At 56.7% G+C, this 18,157-nt stretch overlaps 1 protein-coding gene across 3 annotated transcripts in view; it reads right to left on the bottom strand.

Moving 5' to 3' along the window:
- Positions 1-1,288: 1,288 nt before the first annotated feature.
- LMX1B (LIM homeobox transcription factor 1 beta) overlaps positions 1,289-18,157 on the bottom strand; it is an 81,588-nt gene continuing 64,719 nt past the window's right edge. For 2 of the 3 annotated variants that reach the window (XM_072960135.1, XM_072960133.1), the window contains 6 exons: positions 7,393-7,625; positions 4,913-5,094; positions 4,665-4,742; positions 4,450-4,516; positions 2,332-2,496; positions 1,289-2,039 (listed from right to left, as the gene is read on the bottom strand). In XM_072960135.1, the coding sequence (XP_072816236.1) occupies positions 1,882-2,039; positions 2,332-2,496; positions 4,450-4,516; positions 4,665-4,742; positions 4,913-5,094; positions 7,393-7,625 (883 nt within the window). In that variant the 3' untranslated portion in view covers positions 1,289-1,881. The remainder of the gene's footprint in view (positions 2,040-2,331; positions 2,497-4,449; positions 4,517-4,664; positions 4,743-4,912; positions 5,095-7,392; positions 7,626-18,157) is intronic. The other variant, XM_072960134.1, reaches the window with a different exon arrangement.

Genomic DNA, 18,157 nt, shown 5'->3' with positions numbered 1-18,157 from the left:
ATGAAGGGCAGGGTGGTGAGCACTGGCTGAGGACACTGTGGCCTTCAAGGCCTATCGAGGGGTCACTGAGAACAGGGCCCATCAGCCTGACCTCACTTCCTCTTTTGAAGGGGTTAGAGTCGAGTAGATTGGGGACAGGGGTTGACACAATGTATCTGGCTCCTAGCAGGGCCTTTGACAAAATGGTCCACACTCCTTGGCTCAGAGACACAGGGCCGACTCCTTACATCGGCAGATGTGCTCAGGAGCGAGATCAAAGCAGTGGTCACAGAGTTGGGGTGCAGAGAAACTCCACAGGCTGGACTGAATCAAATAAGAGGAAACATAACAAGAAAAAAAGTCAAGGTCCTTTGCTGGGTCTAAATAATAAGTGGCCCCCCCACACACAGAGAGAAGAGAGACGTGGCTTATCTGTCACACATGTGTGAGGGTCAGAGGATCTGGTTATAGAAGGGCAGGGTGAATTTCCAAGGTGACATGGCCTAAACCACTCGCTGGATCTTGGACCATATTAACAGAGGCAGGGTGCCTAAAGTGGGGGAGGTGATGGACCTACTCACTTTGGCTGGCTGATGACAGTGGGAAGACTGGGTTATATCGGCTCCACACCTTTAGAGGGAAAGCTGGAGCCAGGCTGGGGGGTACAGTTTTAAAAGGAAGAGCTGAAGAAGCTATAAAAGCCTGGCTTTGAGAAGCAAGGACTCAGGGTTGAAAAACGCAGAGGCAAAATCAGCAGAAAAGGCAGCTGATCTGGAGCCCAATGAAGTAGTGGGCTCCTTGTCATTGGAGGTATGCAAGGAGAGGCAGAGATGGCTTGGGCAGGAGCCAAACATCTGATGGAGTGCCAAGTGGGTGACCCTTGAGATACCTTTCCACCTGGAAGTTCTGCCATTTGGCCTGGTTCTACCTAGTTTGGGGGCCTCTGTCTCTGCCCTTGAAGCTGGTTGGGTCTGGGGTGCCCTGCCTGTCCAGGCAGCCCTCATCTGGGCCAAGGCTGAGATACATGTGTGTCCATGTGCTTCAAGCTCACCCCATCCTTTCCCCTCCTCCCACCCCTCCTGTTGCTATGAGAGGGGGTCCCTGCCCTTATCTGGCCTCTTTCCCCTTCCTGACAAGGCAGGGCTGACCCGCAGAGGCCTCTCTGTCTCTTTCAGCATTTCTATGTATCTCTGTGCGTATCCACATGGGTGTGCCTTTAAGAGTGTGTGCGTTCATATGTGTGTCTCCATCCCTTACAGTCCACCTGGGCTCAGTGTACCCGCCCTCCCGCCCCCCGATGATTCCCTCTCAGGGCAGAGCTGTGATGGGCTTGGCCCACCTGCCAGGCTCCTCCCCACTTCTGCTCCAGGCTTCCGCTGGAAGGGGCGATCCCAGGCTGGCAGGCCTGCCCCCAGAGGTGGGGGAGGTGGGCACCAGCCCAGGGCACAGGTACACACGCTTTTCCAGGTAACAGGCACCTCACACACCACCGTCTTGGGCGTGTACGGGGGCCCTGCCTTGACCTAGGCCCCAGGCCATGGAGGTTGGCTTGACACAGAAAGGACGTTTAAAAAAATAGAGAGAATTTAAGCTTCCCATAAAAGAGATGGGGAGGGGGAAGGAAGTGATGGAGGCGAGTGGCTGTCCTAGAGCTCTGGGTCCCTGGGGGTGACATGGTCTCTGTGGGCAGGACACAGCCCCTGCCCAGTCCATGCCCATCTGCCTGTCTGGCCGTGCCCAGTGGGCATTTGAGCCAGGCCCGGTTGGCCGCAGGGAGGGCACCGTATGGCTGTCTGCAGAGTCTGTGCGGGCGGTGGGGCCAGGGGTGGCGAGGCTGGCCTCAGCGGCCCGCAGTCCCACCCCAGGACCCTTGCCCAAGCGTCCGTGCGGCCTGGCTGGCTCTCAGGAGGCGAAGTAGGAACTCTGCATGGAGTAGAGCCGGTCGATGGGGTTGCCCACGCGGGCCTGCAGGGAGCCCACATCCGAGGAGCCGAGGAAGCAGTCGCTGAGGCTGGTTAAGGAGGTATCGCTGTCGATGTCGTGGAAGATGGAGTCGTTCCCTGGGGGGCAGAGGGGGCGTCAGCACCGGGGTGCGGGCTGGGGCTCTGGGGGCCCTGTTGGCCCTGCAGGCTGTTGGACTGGAGGGGAGGGAGGGAAAGCGCCTGACCAGAGGGGCTAGAGGCCTGGGGTGGAGTCTCCAGGGCGCCCCCTCCGGGTCAGGAGGAGGCAGGTGAGCTGTGCTGGCAGGGCCTGCGTGGGCCCTGGGGCGGGAGGTGGCTGTCTCGGCCCCAGGCTTGCTGGGTCAGCCAGTGGGCAGGGCAGTGCCAGGGCAGCGGGAGGCGGGCAGCTTACCATAGGGGTTCATGTGGTCACCTGGCATTTGGGGTGGCGTGAGGCCCTGCTGGAAGGGGTCGCTGCTGCCGTAAGGGCTCTGCTCCATGGCCACGATCTGCTGCTGCGGCGGGGCCAGCGGCGTGTAGGAGGCCATCATGCCCTCCATGCGACTCGACAGGACCTCTGGGGACACAGCACGCCCTCACTGACCGGCCTGGCTTGCCCTATCCTGGAGACCTCACAGGTGTACCCCAGCAATCCCTACTGACTTCCCATATGACCCCCCAGTCCAGGCTGCCCACTGCATCCCCTCGGATCTCCTCTGGACTTCCCCAGCCCCTCCCCCTGCTGAGGTTCCCTGGGGCCTTCCAGGGCCACCTAGCCCAGGTTTCTGACCACTAGCATCTTTCCCCAGATACTCACTGCAGCCTCTCTCCCAGAATTAGTTTATCCAAAGTCAGAGAGCCCTCCCTCCCCACCTCCTCCCTTCCTCCAACAGCTCTGTCCGCCAACAGCTCACATCCCGGGGAAGACAGACACCTAAGCAGCCAGCAGTGGCTCAACGTGTGGGTGCAGTGAGTACCCTGCATCTGGAAGCATCACGGTGGAGCCTGCATCCAGGCCAGTGAGGCTTAGGGAAAGAAGGCTTCCTGGAGGAAGGGGCCCTCCACCTCCACGTGACTTAAAGAACCAGCAGAGGTTCGACCAGCCTAGCAGGGGGCAGGCAGGCCAGGCTGAAGGACAGCAAAGGCAGAGAAGAAACTGCTAGGTGGGAGCAGGGAGTCCAGTCCATGGGGCCAGAGCATGAGGACAAGGGAAGGTCATGCGTGGGGAGAGAGATGATTCCCTGGGGCCTAAGCTGAGTGGGGGTCCCCTGAGGCTGCAGGAAGCCAGTGGAGGGTCTTAGCTGTAGAGGGACTGTGAACAAAGGCTGGGAGGTTGGAGGCCAGAGGCAGGGACCACGGAGGAGGAAGTTACGGGGAGGGGCTGGGGTCCCAATTAAAGCAGGTGCGGACAGACTAAGAGGGGCATAAGGGACATGGGACAAGAAGCCACTGCCCAACTAGGTTACTGAGCAGACGCAGTGCATGTAGGACAGGAAGACAGGAAGGGTCAGAGGCGACGCTCAGGTTCCCTGTGTGGGGACTGGGTGGGTGGTGGTGCCATTTGGGAGAGGGGTCGGGTAGGAGTGGGAGGTGTTTGTTGGGAACGTTCTCAGGGAGGCCACATCCAGGGGGCAGCTGGGAACACCGGAGAATGAGACACAGCTTGGGAGCCGGCTGGGAGACCCGAGGGAGTGGCTGCAGCCCCAGGAGGCTGGGCGTCTCCAGAGAGGGAGCAGAGAGAGAAGACAGGAAGCCCTGGGCTCTGAGGTCACAGCCATGAAGTCCTGAGTCCAGCCTGGGACCCTGGTCTGCCCCCAGAGTCCTGAGTAGAAAGGGCTGCCCACCAATGCCCTGGCATCTGCCTCGGAGCTCCCATCCCACCGGGGAGCAGGCAGCTGAGGCCCTGTGCCCTTCCTTCAAGGCCTTGAAGGCTCTATGTCCCCAGGCGGCCTGGGAGGCCAACCCTGGCCCACAATGTGGAAACAGCATTTGGGCAAAGCCCAGTTCATCCTCGACTCCTCAACAGCCTGCAGGCTTTCTTTGGAGATTTCTCTGGAGAATTCCACTGAATTCTATCGTGGGCAGCAGAGTGTGTGGTCATGTCAAAAGCAGAGGCTCAGGAGCCCCACATTTGGGGCTGAGGTCTGGATTTGCCCCTAACTAGCTGAGTGATCCCAACCAGTCCCTTAGTCTCCCTGAGCCTCAGTCTCCTCATCTGAGAGATGGGATGTAACAATGCCCTTCCTCTCGGGGAGCTGTGAGAATTAAGTAAGACCAAGTGAGTTGAATGGTGGAAACAGTGCCTGGCACAAAGCAAGGGTGCATAGATGTCAGTTTTAAATATGGAAATTCAGCCACCCCTCTGGGCTGCCATCTCTCCTCCTGTGTCCCGTGGTCCCCACGGCCTCTCTACTTCACTGATCTCAGCAGGTTCCAAGGCAGCAGCTCCGGAGCTCTGAAGGCCTTGGCAGAAGGTTTCCCGGGAGACTGAGCCCCGCCCCGGCCCCGCCCCGGCCCCGCCCCGGCTCACCTTGGCCCAGCCGCTGCGAGTTCTGCTGTTCCTGCTGCTGCTGGTGCCGCCGCGCCAATTTCTTCATCTGCAAGAGACACGGGACACAGGACGTGCCAGCCGCCTCCCAGCCCCTATTCATTCCCAGCCCCACCCACACCAGGCGCCCCCATCTTCTGCCTGCCCACCTCCCCACCCCACCCTGCCCAGCGCGGTGGCAGGTGGCCTGTGCTCACCTTTGCTCTTTGGTTCTGAAACCAGACCTGGACCACGCGCACACTGAGGCCCGTCTCCGCCGCCAGCGTCTCCCGGACCTGCCGGGCGAGAGGGAGACGGTCAGGTTTGGGGGTGGGCAGGGGGGACTTCAGGATGGCTGGGGAGGTGGAGGGATGTCCCAGCCCCCTGCAAGAGTGGAAGGGGTGGTGACTGGAAAGGCAGCAGGTGTCGGGGTGTCAGCCCCCACCCCACCCCAGCCGCCCCTCACCTTCCGGCAGGGCTTGGAGGAGACCTCGAAGGAGGCCTTGAAGGCTCTTCGCTGCTGCGTGGTAAGGATGGTCCGGGGCCGCTTAGGCCTCCGCGGATCCTTCCCGTCGTCCCCGCTGCCCTTACTCTGGCTGCCCTGTCCCTTGGCTGGCTTCATGTCGCCATCCTCATCCTCGCTCTTCACTGTGGGGGACACAACTCAGCCAGTCAGACTTGTATCCTCAGGCAAGCTGCCGCCCGATGGGATCCCATCACCTCCTGCCCACACCTGCCCTGACTCCCCAGGGCCCTCAGGGTAAAGACCACCCCTCCCCTGGCCCACAGGCCCTGCCTTGTCTAGTCTCCCATCTCCTGTCTGTCCCCTGGCCCATTCCCTGTGTGTCCCCTTCCTTGGCACACACTCCTTACTTCCTCATCTGGGGCCCCTGGGGAGACCTGAACCCAGGCCCCTAGACCTGCTCTGCTGACCACACAGGCAGACATGCACAGGAAAGCACCCAGATGAGCAGACACAGACACACACACACACATGGATACACACGTGTGCAGAGGGCAGAGATACAGGCCCATGTGGGGACAGGTATGGACTCTGCAGGATAACCAGGTGCACACACATGGCCGTGCACATGCCTCTGTGTGTGGACACACGGACGGGAGCACGAGTTCACTGATGCTCACACACGGCCAATCTGCCCACAGGCCCCCAAGGAGAGATGCTGGTGTCTGTGTTCATTCTGGCCCTGGGCTTCCCCTGACCCATCTTGCCTGGGACCCACCTTGTCCTGTCGGCCTCCAGAGCCTGGGAGACCCCAGCCCAGCATGCCAGCCTTTGAGAAAACTAGTTCCCATGCTGTTGGCCCAGCCCCAGCCAGGGCTCAGGGCACAGAGAGGAGCCTTCTTCTTTGGAGCTTCCAGGGACTAAGAACTGACAGGCAAAGATACACATTCTAGATGTTCTCACACAGGAGTATTCATAACCATGGCACACTTGCACACACGTGCACACACACACACAGGTGCATGCTCACAGGCGGGAACATTCAGGTATGCACACATCTGAACAGGCACACACACCTGCATGAAGAAGCATTTCTACTCACCCAGGGACACACTCAGACCCACCATGCACACAAAGCCATTTCCAGGCCTGAATGTGGGTCTCAGAGATGTGAGCCCCAGACAGACAGCAGAGCCTCCCCCCTCCCCACTCCCGTGCCTTCTGCTGACCCCAAGTCTGAACTGGTCTAGTTTCTCCCAGCCCATCTTCCTCGGAACATGAGCCCCTGGGGAGGGAGTCTCCCTCTGAGACTCTCTCCCAGGGCCTGGTACAAATGTGCCAATGGCACCTGGCTGACTTCTGCTCTCCCCCAGTCCAGGTAGCCTGGCTGCAGTGCTGCCCCACCCAGGGATGGACAGAGGGACAGATAGGTGGGGGGCTCACACCTCTTCCAAGGGCCTCCAAGATCTAGATGGTCAGGTCCTGTGACCGTTGGCTCCGGGTTCCCCCACAGGGCCTGGCAGACCAGGGCACCTCCTCCCCACGCTCCCTGTTCCAGTCTGTCCCCACCACCCCTAGGAATGACAAGGCACCAATCCCTCCCTGGCTTTTCCCTCCTTAAGACTTGTTCCTGGCTGGCCCCGCCCTTCCTGCAAGGAGGGCTCCAAACTGGCAAAATCTTTGGGGGCTGGAATAGGGTAGAGGGGGCCTTTTCCTCCACCACAGAGGGCCTCGGTCTCCCCATGAAGCCAGGAAACAGGGACTAGCTAGGGGTACTGCTCCCCACTGCTGAAGGCTCTGGGGGGCTGATGGAGAGAGGACGTATCAGATCAGACACCTGCAGCCTGCACACCTAGTGCTGGCAGAGACCCCTGTGGTGCTGTGCTGTGGTGGGGCCACAGCAAGAAAGAGTGAGGGTGAGGGTGCTGGGCCAGAGGTGGGGTGGGCAGGGTGGGGTGTGCACCTGTGTGCAAACCACAGTACACATGAGCATGTGGATAAATTTATTTACTGCATGTGTGTTGGGGCACGTGTGCACATGTTTACATGCGTATACACATGTGTGTGTCCCTGGGTGTGGCCTTTTGCATGCTCAGGCATGGAAGTGCACGTCTACACAGGTACATGTGTCCAGGTATTTGCACTCTTGGCATGGGTATCCACACATGCATTTTACATGCTGGTATGTGTCCATCTGTGATCATGTGCACCTACACATGTGCACGAGCACATGTGCCTTGGTGATAGTGTCCAGGTGCAATTGTGTGCCTGTGGGGCTGTGCGCACATGTCCGTGTGCACCCAGACATGTGCACGTGTGTATGTGAACACATCAGTGCACACATGCATGGGATGTGGGTGCAGTGTCTGTATGGAGCTCGGGTCCTGGGGCCAGCAGCCGGCTTCTCCCGCAGGGGTGGCCCTCCATGGCACGCTGCCAAGCCCCTCTCCCCGCCGCCTGCCCCAGCTCCAGCCCCGGCTCACCAGAGTCAGACTCATCGGGGCTCACGGAGCTGAGCAGGTCCTTCTCCTTCTCGTAGTCACCCTTGCACAGCAGCTGGCCCTCCTTGAGCACAAACTCGTCGCCCTTGCGTAGCTGCCGCTCACACACACAGCAGCAGAAGCAGCCCAGGTGGTACACGCACTCCAGTGCCCGCATCACAAATTCAGTGGGGGCGATCTTCTCCATGCAGCCGCTGCACTTGGCCGCGAAGAGCCTGCAGGTGCACAGAGTGGGCACACTGGCTGGGGTCAGGGGTTCCTCCCAGAGGCACTGCCCAGGAAGGCCTCTTCCTCCCGCCACCCTGACCCTCCAGCCCAAGTGGGAGAGGCCCTCCCTGGGCACAAAGCCAGACAGTAGGAGCCCTACCCCTTGGCTTGCACGGTCCTGGCTCATGGTGGGCACTGGGCATCTTGCCCAGAGGTGCTCTCTTCTGGGAGCAGTAGCTCAGGGCCCTTCCCGCTCAGAGACACAGTGGCCACTAGAGGGCAGAGTGCAGGGTCAGCCTCCACCTTCCCGAGAGCCAGGTCGGCCCCTGCCCTGAGGGGAAGGACAGGCAGCCCACAGGTCCCATCCACCCTCACTCCAGGACCTGCTCTGCCTCCTAGCTGCCCTACCCTCTCCCCCACATCCCCAGGCCTGTCCAACCCACCACCCAGCCTGGGCCCCTTGTCTCCTGCCTGAGAGCTGCTTCTGTGCCCTCCCTGGGTTCCTGGTCCTTCCAACCCTTCAACTCAACTTCCAGGATGAGAGCCAAAGGGATCTGGCTAAAACAAACATTTGATCATGCCGCTTCCCTGCTCCAGACTCTTCCATGGCTCCCTAGTGCCCTCAGAGAGCCTCCAAGCTCATGAGTCTGGCACTCAGACCCTTCACAATTCTGCCTCTTCTCTCATCCCTCTGCTCCCCGAGGCTGTGGCCCCGTGGAACAGCCTGCAGTCTCTCCAGAGCACCATCACACTGGCCTTTTGACCTGTGCTTTCTCTGACCCTCACACTTGCTTGTCCCTCATTTCAGCTGAGGAATCTCCACCATAAACAGATATTCATGGAGCACATACAGCCTACCAGCCACTCTTCTAAGCACTCGTTGTGCAGAAATGCATTCAATCCTTGTAACAAACCCTACGAGGCAGGAACAAATATTCATCCCATTTTAGAGATAAGGAAACTGAGGTGCTAAGAGGCGGAGTCACTTGCTCAGGGTCGCGTGGGTAGTAAGCGACGGAACTGGCTCTGCGCCTGGGCTTGGTACAGTCCTTCCGTCACAGAGAGGATCCATCTTCCATCTCCGGAGACAAAGCCGGGGGTGGGGTGAGGGGGTCTCCTTGCCTCTGGCAAGTGTACAGAGGAGTCTAAAAAGCATGGCTGCGCCTCTCCCCAGACCTACTGACCGCTCCTCCAGGCCCCCATCCCTATCACGTGCCCTGCTCTGTGGGAACTCAGCCTCAACAACACTTTGATGGAAAAATTTATGAAGAATCAAATTATTGCTGCTGGGAGGGAATTAAAACCATTTTTCATTCCCCGCGTCCCCGGGCCACGTCTGCGGGCGCCACCTTGGGAGCACTGCGCACGTCCCATCCCTCTTTATGGCCCGCCATCACAGGCACAGATTACAGCTGCAATTCTCTACTAATCGGTTCTGGAACAGAAATGGCCATAAATGCAAGGCTCTCAGCCTGCCTCCCTTCCCCGGGCTGCCATCAGCACCGCCCACAGCAAGCTGGTGGGGCGCAGTGGACAGGGCCAATCCGAGCTCTGCCTGCTGCCCTGGCACCAGCCAGGGCACTCAAATTGGGGGCACCCCAGCAACCCCTGCCATCCACTTCTAGTCTACCCAGCAGGCTCCTACTCATCCTGCAATGCCCAACTCCAATGCCACCTCCTCTGGGAAGCCTTCTTTGAAGCCCGAGTCTCGAGGAGGTGGCCTCCTCTGTGCTCATCTCAGGCCTCAGTTCCCTCTACTGTAAAATGGGGATGTCAACAGGACCTCCCTCAAAGGGCTATTGTCAGGATTCAATGATATTGAGCGTTTAACTCGATGAATAAGTATCACATCAGAGTGATAGCGCATGCCCCCATCAGCTCCCAATTCTACACAGGTCTGCCTGATCCTCAAGGAAACCTCAGTGAGTGTTCGAGAAGCAGGTGAGTGAAGGCTTCGCGGGTGCAGAGGCTAAGGCAGACAGAACTCTATTGGCCCACAGAGCTTCACAAGATGAATTCATCTCCAATTTGGCCCTTTGGCTGAAGACCTTTGTTCAGGGTGCAACCCACCCAACTGTCCATGGCGCCCTAGACAGAGGCCCCTAGAGGTCCTCCAGCTCTACCACGGGGCTGGGGAAGGAGCCAGGTTTGCAGAACCTGCTGCTCTGACATGGAGGACACTTCTGTCTTGTCTCTCCCAGTGCCTCTCTGACCCCTCCCCACGCTCTACCTCCTGACCTAGGGGCCTCACTCAGGGCTGTGGCCCCCAGGCGGACAGGGAATGGCTGCATCTGTGCCACTTGGCAGGGCCAGAGCCCCAGGCTGGGTTGGTACACCTTGGGTGGCTCCCAAGGAGGTGGCTCTCTTAGTCAGGGGGAGGGGGCAGCAAGGGGGGTGACCTGCATTTGCAGGCGCCGCCACCATGCAGGCTTCGTTCAGAACTGCCGCGCTAATGCCTTGGCAGCAGGGGGTCGATTGCTACTTTCTCCAAACTCATCAACACAATCTATTATTAATACTTCTCCAAAGGCTCGGCGCCGCCATTACGGAGGCAGCGCCAGCCACTCGGGGCATCATCTGTTATCTAGATTGCAAAAACTCGGGAAATAAAACAAACTGTGCACACTTTATAAACGGAATGTGCCATCCGTTTGGTCTCCAAGCATCTCTCCAACCAATAAAACATCGGGGGGGATGCATGAAATACTCGCTCCCAATTACGGGCTGCCTTTGTCTACCGTGTCAGGGTGAGAACTACTAACGGCATGTGTGGGCGGGCTTGGGGCACCAGCAGCATGCCCCCCTCTTTGTGCGCCCCCACGCCCCCTCCTCGATCCCTCCCACCATGAAAGATTGCTGGAACCAGCCATCAGGAAGCAGCCCCAGCCACAGGCGGATGGCCCTGTAATCAGATGGACTCGGGTTCAATGCTTGTTTCTACCACCTGATGGTTTGTAACTGGGCAAGTAATTTCCTCTCTCAAGGTCTCAGCTTACTTATCTGTATAATGGGCTCAACAACACTGCCTGCTTCTCAGTGGGAAAATGTAGGGAGCTGTCAGGATAAAGCTGCCAGCACAGAGTGGGTGGTCAAGGGGCATAGGCAAGCTTCCCGTGAATGCTGTACAGAAGCTGCAGATATTGGCCAGAGATACAGAACTGCTCAGGCTGAAAAGCTCCGAGTCTTCTTGCCTCCCTCCCCCTCCTGCCCCCCGAGGGACTCCTGGATCGGGAGCCCAGGTCCTGCTCTCAATCATGACTGGCTCTGCGACCTTGGGCAAGTCTGAGCCTCATTTCCTCATCTGTAAGAAACAACAATCCCCACTCCCCAGAACTGAGCAGGGCATTCCAGATGGGTGTGTTTTTGCTTCTCACACTTGGGCTGGGAGGCCAGGATGGGGCAGGCCCTGGGGTCAGTGGATGGGAGGAGCTACCTGTGGCCTCCCCTCTAGCTGCCCCACCCTCTTGGCACCAATCCCCTCGATCTGGCTCCTCCCCTAATCTGGAAACTCCAAATCTAGACAGCAGCTTCATGACCACATCACAGACACACAGGCTTGACAGCAACCCACACAGTCCCCGTTCCCATTCTCCATATAAACCGCTGACCCTTTCCTCACGCTATCCCTACAACCTAGAATGCCGTTCCCCCTCTCCCAACTTTTGCCCAGCAAATGCCTGCTTATTTTGAAGGAGTTAGCTTGGGCACGCCTTTCTCCAGGAAGCTCTCTTCTCCTCTCGTCTTAGATCAATGTCCCCCCCACCCCACCACCACTGTAAAACGTATTCTACAGATTCCACTCTACTTCTTTCCAGGTCCACCTTCCCCACAGTCACCTGTGTCTTTAATGCTGAGCACAAGCCCCCCCACACACTAAGGTGAGCAGTAACTGTTTGTTGAATGAATGTTAAACCAACCAATATAGTCCTGTTTGGCGTGTGAGGCAGGGCGTCAGTCCCCACTCCCAAACTGGTCTGGTGGGAGCCACCTGAGGAGACAGTGCTACCTGGGAAGGAGCGGGGGCAGGCAGCCTGGAGTTCTTTCCTGGCTCCATAACTTTTTCCCTGTGTGACTTTGGTCAAGACATTTAACCTCTCTGAGCCTCCATTTCTTAATCTGTAAAAATGGGAACGATGGTACCTACTTACAGGGTTGTTGGGAGGGCTGAATGCGTGTGAAGCCCTCGGCCCCGTGCAGGCATGCAGAAGGCATCCCACAAGAGCTGGCGTCTGTCTTTCTTTTATTCCTTATGAGTCCAACATGCCTTTGTCAATTACCCTCACTGGGGTCTCCCAGTGGTCTCTGGGAGCAGCCCAACCACACCTCCCTCTCATGACCACCCTGGGTTCTGGATCGGTCCTTCTAGATTCTGTCTGGCTGGGCTGGACAAAGCACCCCTGGCTCAGTTCTCTGTCTGTCTCATTAATATCATCGAGCTCAGTTAACATCTAATGGCATCACCTCATCAAATCTCCACAAAACCCTAAAAGGACGCTGCTGTTTCTATCCTCATGTCACAGACGAGCACAGGAAGGTGTAGAAGGCAGGTTCAAGGTCATACGGCAGCATCACCATACACCCCCTCCCTACTCCGTGCATCCAAATGTTTCTTCTCTCGTCAATGACCCTTGCCCTTTGCTGTGAGTACCATGCCCACATCTGTGCCCTCCCCAAGAACACGCCAAGTTTTTATTTTCTGGCATAAGCCCAGCACCCAGTCGGTGTGGCTGAGTGGGTTTTTCTTAAACCAAACTGAACATCTCTCTCCCACAAACACATCCTCCCTCTCCCAGGATCATCTGTGATTGCAGAGTAAGAAATTCCCTTTTTAGGGATGTCCTTCCCTTAAAGAGTCCCAGGCTATGACACACATCTCCATCTCCTGAGTTTTTACTGGTTTATGTGTTTAATGCTCAGTTTATTAGACTCATAAAGCTAACAAACAAAACTTAGAAAACCAATTTTTTTCTGGAACATTTGAACATGGACTACAAATCTGAATAATTTCTCTTAAACCATTGACACCTGCAGAGATGCATGCAGTAAGGCTGATTCTTTTACCTCCGATAAAATCGGTTTTATCCAGCCTCTCCTCGTGGATCTTCAGCCCCAGATTTTGGAGTCCATATGACATGCACTGGGCTTGGAATACTGGCTCTGTCACTTTCCAGCACTGGAACACTACACCAGTCCCTTCTCCTCTCTCAGCCTCAGTGACCTCATCTGTCCAATGGGGATAATGGCTGGGCACACAAGACAGGCTCCATAAGTGGGGACCATGATTGCTGTCATCATCTCTCCCAGACTTTCCAGCACTGGTTCACTATCCTTGCCGAGTAGAAGCTCCTCCCTCTTCTCCTCACTGTACTGCCATTCCCAGACCCACATCACTGCATTTTACAGTTTATGTAGCCCTTCGCTGGGTTCTCAGTTCAAGAGCTCCCAGCAGTTTTAAGATAAGCCCAAAGGTCTAATCATGGCATTCAAAGCCCGACTCTACCCCTTCATACCTGGCCTCAGGTACTCTGCTCCAGCTGCCATGCTTCTCATTGTTCCCTGAGCACAGTAAGTCCCTTCCTGCCTCCTTAGCACCAAAAATTTCATCTGACTCCAAGGCCTGTCTTCTTGCCCCCTTTCCTTTGCTTCTTATTGAACTCCTCTTCATCCTTCAAGATCCAATTCAAGTATCACCTCCTATGTGAAGCCTTTCCTGATACCCAAAGACCCAGATATTTATGTGTCTAAAGCCTCCACTGACCTAGAAATAAGGAACTGGGTCTAATTCAACCCCCTACCCTGGGCTCTGGCATTGAGTTGGTGGTTACTGAGTGTTTGTTGAATGAATGAATAACCTTGTGAGAAATGAAATGGGCAGTCAGGTAGGACAAGAGAACACTGGATATTCTGCTGCTGGGGGGTCTGAGGACACGGCCAGCTAGCAAGATAAGTGAACTTTCCCTCCCCTGCCCCTTTCACAACTACACAACCTGGAGGCCAGTGTCCCAATTTTTTATCAACAAAATTCTATACATGCCTTCTGCTGAGCTGGGAATCCTGCAGTAACACCCCCGGCTGCACTCTCCTGCCTAGTACACAGGGAAAGCCCCGGGAGTGCCATGTTGGTATAAAATGACTCCCCTGACCATTGAGTGACTGGACCAGGCCTGGACACCGGACTCGAGGTGGGCCAATTGGCCCCTCTGTCCTATGTCCCCTCCTTCTCCTGCTCATTCAAGGGCTCTTTGTCAGCTCCCCATCCCCATCCTCATTCTCAGAGGAATGGCTTTCCACATCTCTAGCACCAGCTGTGTGGCTTTGGGTCATTCACATTCCTTTCTTTGAGCCTCAGTTTCCTCTTCTGTAAAATGGGGGTGCTGATCCCTCCTTCACCCGTGACTGAGAATCCTGTGAGTTCTACTGGATATGAGAAAGCCAAGCCCAGTGCCTGGCCCAGAGGGCATCTCTGCAGGTGTGTCTTCCCTTTCTTTCCCTAGTCTAAGTCTCATGTGGTCCCCAGTGTGGGCTCTGGAACCTTCTCGTCTGCACCTCCAATTGCAGTCTGAAGCCCCTGTTACACTATTGAACCTGAGTTCCCCCTGAGGTATGATCTTCTGGGAGACTCTTACCCAGAGCCGCACTGGGGACCAGGCAGATTCTGGGCCTGGTTTCTCTCAGGGCTTCTCCAGGCCTAAGTCCCACAGTCCCTGGAAACACTCCCTTCATGGGGACTGCAAGGCTTGGCCCTGGAACTGAATTCCCTGTCCCCACTGGCCAAACCTTCACTGATTCATACAGCAAACACCCAAGGAGGCTGATTCTGTGCCAGGCTTGTGCAAGATGCTTGGGGGACTGAGTCAGACCAAATCTTGTCCCCTGGGAGCTGGCATAATGCGGCATGTGCCTTGATGCGGTACACTCAGCAGGCTGGGGGAGCATAGAAAGGTATGCTAGTCAATCTGGAAGAGAGCTGAGGACTTCCTGGAAGAGGTGACATGAACTTGGTCCTGGAAGCAGAAGGAATGGTCTGAAGAGTCTGAATCTCACCTCTGCCAATCCCAGCTGCCTGAACCTGGGGCAAGCCATCTCTACTCACTGACCTGTTTTCCAGCCTGAAAACGGGGACCGCAATCCCCCCCTTACAGGTGATTGCAATCACATGTTTACCCTCTGTGCCACACCTTCACAGGCTCTCGGCAGGATCCCAGGGCACTAACTGGGCCCCACATAGGAAGTGCTCAGTAGGCGGCTCGTGCTGTCATTGCTGCTGGGACTGTGGCGTCTGCAATGATACCTGTTGAAGGATGAGCTGGAGTTCCCAGGAGTCCAGGGGACAGGACTCCACACTCTTGGGGTTCCAGCTGCTGCTGCTGGAGACTGCCTGTCATTCGGAGGAGCTGATGGGGAGAGAGCAGGCAGAGGGAGCTGCCTGGCCGCCTCCCTCCTGGACTCGTTGACATCTCCCCCACGTGCCTGCCGCGTCCTTATCATTCCGGGCGTAGCTGTTTTTTATTTTGAGACAAAAAGGGGCCTGTTGATGGGGCTCCAACTCAAACCAGCTGCAAACATCTGCTTTGATGCGGCGGCGGCGGGCCAGGCGGGCGGAGGCGGGAGCCGCAGGCGGGGGCCCCGGTGCGCCCGTCAATCACGCGGCTGGAATGCGCGGCGTGGCCGGTCGCTCGGACCGACGGCTGCCGGGCCGGCGGCGCGCGCGCCTCGCAGGGCCTCTCCGCCGCCTCGCCGCGCCGGGGCCGGGCCTGCCGCGAGGGCGGCCCCGGCGCTTCCTGCGGGCGCACAGACCCAGCTGTGCGGGGCCGCTGGCTCCAAGGCCCTTTGATCCCGGCCCGGGGCGCTGTCGGGAGCCCGCGGCCGGGGCTGGAGGTCACGGGCCTGGGGCAGGAGGGACGGGCCCAGCCGGCAGCCCGGGGTACCATCCAGGGGCCAGCCTCGCCAGGCAGGCACACATTCCGTGATTCCACACCTATTTATTTAGCACCTACTACCTGCCAGGCACTGTCTGGAGCCTGGGGAGAGGCAGTGAGCCAACTGGACAGTTTCTCCCAACATCCCCCTCCAGCTTCCATTCTAATGGGTGTGGAGACAAGCTAGAAATAGATACCTCTCTAGCATAAAGGGTATAACAAATGGTGAGAATGATGATAATGAGGCAAAGAAGAGCCATCAAGGTGACTAAGGCAGTTAGAAAGAAAGGTCAGAGGCCTTACTGAGATACCCCAGAGGGAAAAGGGTTCCCAGCAGAATGAATAGCAAGTGCAAAGACCCTGAGGCCTGACTGTATCTGGGGTGTTGGAGAAATGACAAGCTGGAGCAGATGAGCGGCAGGAGAAGGCCAGGAGGTGCAGGTAGAAGCAGGGGGTGGGGCAGATCAAGTAGGGCTTTGGCGGGAAGGTTTTGAGCAGAGGGGTATATAAAGTGACGGACATTTAACCAGGTTCCTCAGGCAGCTGCGCGGGGGCCAGGAGATGCTTTGGGAGTTTATCTCCATAATCCAGGCAAAAGTTAGGGTTGGCTCAAACCAGGGGAGGTGCTGAGAAGCTGCCCTGTCCCAGATGCATTTTGAAGGTAGACGGGGACACGAGAGGATGTGAGGGAAAGACAGAGGCATAGGTGAGTTCAAAATTTGGGGACCTGAGCAAGGACGGAGTTGCCATTAAATGAATGGAGACCAAGGAGAGGTGGGGGAGGGGAGAGTCGGGAGTGCAGTTCTGGACATGTTCTATCTGAGCTGCCTTTTAACAGCCATGTGGATGTGTCTAGGGGGCAGTTGCATGTTCAGAGAGAGGCCCAGGCTAGAGATACTCTTTGGGAGCTGCCAGGATACACATATACACAGATACACACACACACTCCTACAGAGTGAGTAGCACATGGCTTGGCAGCTGATAACTAGTCTCTCACCTTTGGGGCTCTGATCCCTGGGGGTGTAGAGGCAAGGCCCAGACTGCCCCAGGAGTTTCTTTTCATTTTGGGGATACTGGGACTTCTCTGGGGACCAGATCTCTCCTGGTGATATCAGGGAGAGACAATCAATGGTGCAGGATGGTGCAGGGCAGGTGGGAGGTATAGCATCATGCCCCTTTGGCCATCCTCCCAACTGCCCCTTCCTGCCCTCCAGCCAGGGCCAACGTGCACCAGAGGTGAGCACCAGGCCAGGCCCCAGGCTAAGCGCTTTACCCCTGTTATTTCACTAACCCTTGGATTGATGCCCTTCCCTCTATTTTTCTGCTCTTCACTGGTGAATTCCAATCACTTGATGATTCATTTATTCACCCATCCACCTAACATTCATTGAGCACCTACTATGAGCCAGGCCCTATGCTGGGCTCACAGTAGGAGCCTTCTCCCAACTGCTCATCCAACCCCTCTGAGCTGATCCCAGGTTCCCTTCCCCCATTCGCACTGAGTCACCAGCTCCTGGTTGCCAAATCCAGCAGCCATTATTATTGTTAATATAACTTACTAAGATTTTTAAGTGTTTCCTACATACCAGGGCCCGTGCCTTATTTGCACACAGACTCCTTTCCCATAAGCCCACTTAGAAATAGGCACTGCCACTCTTTTCACATGAAAGGAAAGTGGTGCTTGGAGCAGGTAATACAATTGCTCAGTGTGAGAATGGGGACTGAAGCTGGGATGTCAGGCTCCAGAGCTCACCTTCCCTGCCTTGCCACCTGGACCTCCTTGTGCTGGGAGGGAGCTCTGCCTCCGCCTCTCTGCCCACCACTTGGAATGACTCTGTACTTGCTCCATCAGCTCAGAGCTGTGGGCCCACGACCTTGGCTGGGGCTGGGGTGCCACAGGTACAGAGATGAGGGGCTAACAACATGGGTGGAAGATAAGAAACCCCACACCACAAGCTGTAGAGACCTTTGGATTTCTCTCCAGGGTCCTGAGTGACCAGAATGGGCTAGGCCCAGAGCTGTGTGCTGAGGAAGGGCTGAGGAATCCAGGACAGGGCCTGATGAGGGTAGAGTTCCCAGAGGCAGGCCAGGGCCGGGGAGCAGGGATGACTTCCTGGAGAAGAAGCTATAAAGAGTGCAAAAGATTGAATGGGGGGGAGGGTATAGCTCAGTATTAGAGTGCTTGTTTAGCATGCATAAGGTTCTGGGTTCAATCCCCAGCACCTCCATTAAAAATAATAATGATAATAATAAATAAACCTACTTATCCCCCAAAAAATTTAAAATAAAAAAAGATTGAATGGGGTAAGTGGTCAGGCTGGGGTGTGAAGAGGAGTGTGTCTAAGTCCAGAGTCTGGACTCTGTGTAGGTAGGGGCAGAGAAGCAGAGAGGCCATTCTGGGAGGGAGAGGTTGAATAAGCGGAGGCCATTTTCAGGGTTGGGAGACATGGGTCAGAAAGGTTGGAGCATAGGTGAAAAAGAAGGGTCAAGCTGGAGGCCTTGAATGTTGGGCTAAAGAAGATAGATGGTTTCTTTTGTTGCCATCTACTCACCCATCCATCCATCCATCCATTCATCCATTCATCATCCATCCACCCCCCCCCACTCACATAGCCACTCAG

This window comes from Vicugna pacos, chromosome 4, assembly GCF_048564905.1.
Source record: "Vicugna pacos chromosome 4, VicPac4, whole genome shotgun sequence".
Lineage (NCBI taxonomy): Eukaryota > Metazoa > Chordata > Mammalia > Artiodactyla > Camelidae > Vicugna > Vicugna pacos.
This window is presented reverse-complemented; position numbering and strand designations above follow the sequence as displayed.